This window comes from Hermetia illucens, chromosome 2 (assembly GCF_905115235.1).
Source record: "Hermetia illucens chromosome 2, iHerIll2.2.curated.20191125, whole genome shotgun sequence".
NCBI lineage: Eukaryota > Metazoa > Arthropoda > Insecta > Diptera > Stratiomyidae > Hermetia > Hermetia illucens.
In genome coordinates, this window is record NC_051850.1 from 66,712,014 (window position 1) to 66,717,546 (window position 5,533).

Below are 5,533 nucleotides of genomic sequence, written 5' to 3' on the forward strand. Positions count from 1 at the left end.
AGAGTGGAGACTGTTGGAATAGTTCACCAACAGATGACACATGTGTCAATGTTCTACTACAAAACGAGTAGAGTATGTGTAGAAGTATATAACTAAATGTAGTACATATATCAGATTGTTTTCTGTCAACATTGTTGGCATTTTTATTAACGTCGTCGCTTGAGGGACTCCTGGCCAGGATCGATTAGTTTTTTCAGCGTAAAATGAGTGCCCCAAGTGTTTTATATGGGATACAAAGTACCGCGGGTGCTGTTCCCGTTCGAAATGAGAAAGGTAAGGAAATAATATTTGCTCGCGAAAGTCCAACCTAACAAATCAATACCAAAACATTTTAGGTGAGATTTCTATGCAGAAAGTGAAGGTGCATCGCTACATTTCTGGAAAGCGGCCGGAATACGCTCAAGGAAGCAGTTCGGAGGACGAGTCGGACATTGAGGACTTCATAGATCATAGAAAGGAAAAAGTACGCCGAGAAGATGCAGAACAAACAGAAGAACTGGCCAGTCGCGAACAGCAGCCCGAGGAGGAGGATGATCCTCGCCTCAAAAGGCTCAAAGCGAAACAACTGGAAGAAGAGGAAACCGAAGACAGGTAAGCGAGGGTCCTAGGAAACGCAAGCGGAGATTCCCAGTAGATTCGAGCTCTATACATATTAGATGCGCATGTGAAGTGTGTTGTGTTTGTTGCGTCCTCAAATGCCAAACAAACTGGAAGTAGAACTATGTCTTCATGCGGACGAAGGGCAAGCTACTGCCTATGCTAGGATTTTTTGCGATACGTTTTTGAAGTTTTTGATTAGTTCATCTAACTTAACCCCATTAAAGCTGCCATTTCCCGAGATTGTCTGACCCAAGAGTATCGGGAAGTTTTTCCTATGAGCACTTAGGTTATGTAGCGTAAGAGGAACCGATCTTTTGCGAAAAAACCTCTCGCCCTTCCTCCCAGATTCACTTATTTTTTCTTCGTCCAATGCTTAACCGAACCTGAACATTGATTCATTTTAGACTGGCTCGGCATCGCCATATCCACGAACCTGAAATCGTAGAATCCGATGAATCTGATAAGGAAGATGTCCCAGAAGCAGAACCCGTGGATCGATCGAAAAAAATCACTCTAGGTTCGGACAGTGAGTCCGATACTGATTTGAGCGACACCGAAATCGAAAACAGAAGGCAGATTCTCAGGGAGCGAATGTTACGTCAACAAAAGGAAGAAGAGGTATGAAATGTCCAAACATGGTTTTCCGTGCAAGCGTTAATGATTTGTTCTATCAGGTTTTGCAAAAAGAAGAAGAAAAACAGTCGGAGTCGTCGGATTCAGAAAGTTCGGAATATGAAGAAGAAACTGAAAGCGAAGAGGATAATGAGCCACGGCTGAAGCCTCTCTTTGTTCGGAAGCGAGACAGAGCGACCATTATTGAAAAAGAAAGAGAGGCTGCGAAACAGAAGCAGGTGGAGATAGAAATGAAGAAGGCTGCAAAGGAGCGAAGACGACAAACGCTTAGATTAGTTGAGGAAAGCGTTAAAAAGGATTTAGAGAAGGCAAAGGTAAGAGGTGAAGACTTTATAAAGAAGACCTGTAATTTACCGTCAAATCCATTTAGCCCGACAATATAGAGCCTAATCTAAATGATGTGTGCACTGACGATGAAAATGATGAGGTGGAGTATGAGGCATGGAAATTGCGGGAATTGAAACGCATCAAGCGCGATCGAGAAGAAAAGGAACAGTGAGTATTGTTGCGCATTTAACTATTAGCAGACGTTCACATTCATTTTTTTTCTTATAGAACTGAGAAAGAAAAGCTGGAAATCGAGCGCATGCGCAATATGACAGACGAAGAGCGGCGCCAAGAACTGCGACAAAACCCAAAACTTGTTACAAACAAAGCGATCAAAGGAAAGTACAAGTTCTTGCAGAAATACTATCATCGTGGTGCCTTCTATCTGGACGAAGAGGATGATGTCCTTAAACGAGACTTCGCACAAGCTACTTTGGAAGATCATTTCGACAAGACAATTCTACCAAAGGTGATGCAAGTCAAGAACTTTGGTCGATGTGGTCGAACAAAATACACGCATCTAGTCGATCAGGATACTACACAGTTCGACTCGCCGTGGTATTCCGACACTGCTAACAATATCAAATTCCACAACGAAAAAGCTGGTGGCATGAAGCAAGTGTTCGACAAGCCATCGCTGTCCAAGCGAAAGAAAATGACCTGAGCATTGCTGAAGGGCACACTAATTTTAGTGATATTTTAACACATGTTTTTAATAATTATATCTTTGCTAGAATATAACCGTTCGTGTACTTCCAGTTATTGTTTTTCTCATGCATTTACAACCAGGTAAACGTGGCTGCAATCATTATGGCATTGAAGTGCTTGAACTCAATTCAGGCCATGCGCAGGTTACTGTGAATGATTAATAATAATAATGTTAAAGGTCGCTAGTCGTTCGGGTTTTGTTGGTGAATGAGTTGCGTGCCCTAAAATTGATTCTAGCGATTAAGAATTCTAATTTTCAATTATTTTCTAAATAATTCTTTGCAAATTTTGTATATGTTTCGAAAGTTAGGGTAAGAACAGTGAGTGTGTGTACATTAGTAGTCGCATTAAAACTTGTAAAAAACCTGTGTTTTTCGATTACTACCATCTTCCTATTCTCTACCCTCAACGGGAATATCTTCTAAAACCATTAAAAATTTTACTTCCTCCCAACTTATTAGTCCAGACTGGAGTGGTCGGCTCATAAGCTTCCATAACGCCAGTATCTAAAACTAGAAGTTCCTCCATTGTCATCTGTAATGATTTTTGAAGCTAGAGATGATCCAATTGACCATCCGGGTTGATTACATTAAACCACGAGGACAGAACTACCTGAAAGCCTAAGGAAACTGACAAATGACACCGCATTGAAATTCCACTATTATCGCTGATCTTGAATATCCCCGTTGTTGCAGAACGTATATTCTGGTTGAAGAGTCTGAACTGGTGTTGATGCCATTCCGCATAATGTTATATCTGGTGAAAATAACGTTATATCTGCTACGTAGATGAGTTTCCGGTGGTAAGGAGGTTAGTGTGGCGGAGCCAATGTCGCCAATGTATCGAAAAAGTTCTTTCTGCGATGTCGAAAGAAACTAGTCAGTTGCCATTCACCGCCGAGATAATTGGATCAATCATAATCAATTTTGAACAGAATTACATGAAGAAATGTGTCCTTTGCTCCTTGCACTTTGATTCAACTTGATACTGGTAGTTTGGTTTCGCAGCGGCCGCAAACTCCACGCGTGCCACAACTCACAGCTGCAGGCAAGTAGGCAAGAGTCTTGGTTTGCATAGGACCTTTTCGTGGCGCTTCATTTTGGTTAACATCCGTGTCCCCATATTAGGCGTAGACTTCATGTGTCACTATGGGCTGGTGGTGGATATGCAGCATAAGTCTCTGATAAACATCACAACCTCATTTAAGTCGTCAGGGGAATATTTCAACCTGCTCGTCCAGCACTTTTTCTATCATTTTTGAAGACACTTCCGATCTACGTATTCGAGCACTTCTTCAAAAATATCGCAACATCACTACCGAGCGTAGTCCCTCAGATGATATTCAGCACCACAACAACAGTACTGGTTCCCCAATCTTCTCGAAGGTGTGTCCTTTATCACCCCACTCGCCATTGCGCGGAAAGAGTTTAGACAGCTACTTAAGCAGGGCATATACAGAGCTTCCAATAGCGGCTGGTCATCTCCATTCCATCTGGTCCCCAAGCCCAACTGTGAACGGAGACCTTGTAGAAATTATAGATGCCTGACTTCTCAGACGGTTTCGCACCGGCGCCCCATTCCACCAAACCAAAACTTTGCGCATTATTTAGCAAACTGGATTTTCTCGACCTTGCATTTGGTTCCCAAGATATTAAAAAGTCAGCAATTTCGGGCTCTTCGAGTTTACACAGATTACTTTTGGCCTGTGCGGTTCATCCAGTCTGTACTGCGAAACTGGGACTTCGGTTTGTCTACTTGGATGGCATTCTGGTCCAATCTGCCACCGAGTCCGAGCATTTTGCACATCTCGAGTGCATTTTTCAACGTCTCCTTGATAATGGCCTAATTCTTGACGTTGAAAAGTGCATTTTTTTCAAGTAACAAGTGAAATTTCTAGGCCATTTAATCACCCCTGACAACACATAACCCGACCCAGACAAAGTGCAAGTGCTCGTGAGCTTTCCGCTGCCAAAGACAGCCGCTCACTACACAGGCTTTAATTAAGACCTTCCTGTTTGGTTCTATCACGGTAGACGCTACAATTTTAGCATTCCTTCAACAGGATGCACCCCTGGCCGTGTTCATGGATGCCTCAGATATAGCAGTAGGTGATAGTCAGCCAAAACTGGCTCAAAACAGTTGAATCCCATTCAACGGAATTACAGCCATTGTAATCGTGAATTAATAGTCGCGTGTCTGAGCATCAAATACTTTTTTCCCTTGAAGGTTCGCTGTTCACCGTGTTCACTCTTCTTTAAATTTTGCCTTAAGGCAGAAGCCCAACAAACTGTCCCCTCGCCAATTTCGATACTCATATATGTGTCCGGTAAAGACAACTTGGTCGCTGATGCTTAGCTCGGATATCTGCGATTGCCAAAGACAAACAATGGGAGTACCAGACAATGTTCTCAGATTTCCTGCTAAAACCAGGTTCGAGTTGTTTATGAGTATCTTCGAATGGTGCATTGTGGGGCAGGTGTTTTCCGCTCAGTGAAAGAGGCAGAAATCGGTCTTGCTACCGAAGCCCTAAAAACCGCTTGATGTGCCCTTCCCATTTAGTCATATCTGCCTTCCAGACACTATGGGGCAATATTGAAGAGGATGATATACAGCAAACTGGTCGGGTAGTCTATCACGCTAAACGAAATTGAATTAATAATAATAACCGTTGGCGCAACAATCCATATTGGATCATAATCTTCAAGTTTGTGAGTCGTCATTCAAAACCATAACGATATACTACAGCACACTGTAGGAGGCAATGTGGTCAGCATTGCGCTCGCCCGAGATTATTACCCAGATTTGGCCTAGGTACTCATTCACAGCTGAGTCGGCTGGTATCCGACATTCAACTAACATAACAAATCTTTCTACCACTAGTGATATTCCTTTACAGCGGCCAAGCGCTCTAACCACTTAAACCATCCGGACACTACTGGATTGAATGCACTCCGCTCGCATAATAGGATAAACTGTCCACGAAAGGATCAGGAACCGTACTGTACGGACTAGAACCTTTCAATAAATATTTCATAAAGGTGAGCCAGTGCCGGCATCCGAGTCATTTTATACTTTTTTAGCGGCGTAGGGTCTTCCCCTCTTCGACAGAAAGCAAATCCACCTGAACTTTCCATTGAATGGAAATCGGTTTCAGTGTTTCAGTTCATACTGCTTCCCAAATATTACCTCTTACATGAAGCAACATTAACACCAACGCAAGCACAGGGTGACCGATCAGTCAGCTGTTAAATACTTGTCAGTCGGT

General features: G+C 42.8%; 1 protein-coding gene across 1 annotated transcript; it reads left to right on the forward strand.

Moving 5' to 3' along the window:
* Positions 1-91: 91 nt before the first annotated feature.
* On the forward strand, positions 92-2,318 carry LOC119650335 (microfibrillar-associated protein 1). Its single transcript, XM_038052990.1, has 6 exons — positions 92-273; positions 336-591; positions 1,005-1,218; positions 1,275-1,547; positions 1,604-1,728; positions 1,789-2,318. Exons 1-6 carry the CDS (start codon positions 204-206, stop codon positions 2,222-2,224), a joined length of 1,374 nt encoding a protein of 457 aa, XP_037908918.1. The 5' UTR covers positions 92-203; the 3' UTR covers positions 2,225-2,318.
* Positions 2,319-5,533: the final 3,215 nt, after the last annotated feature.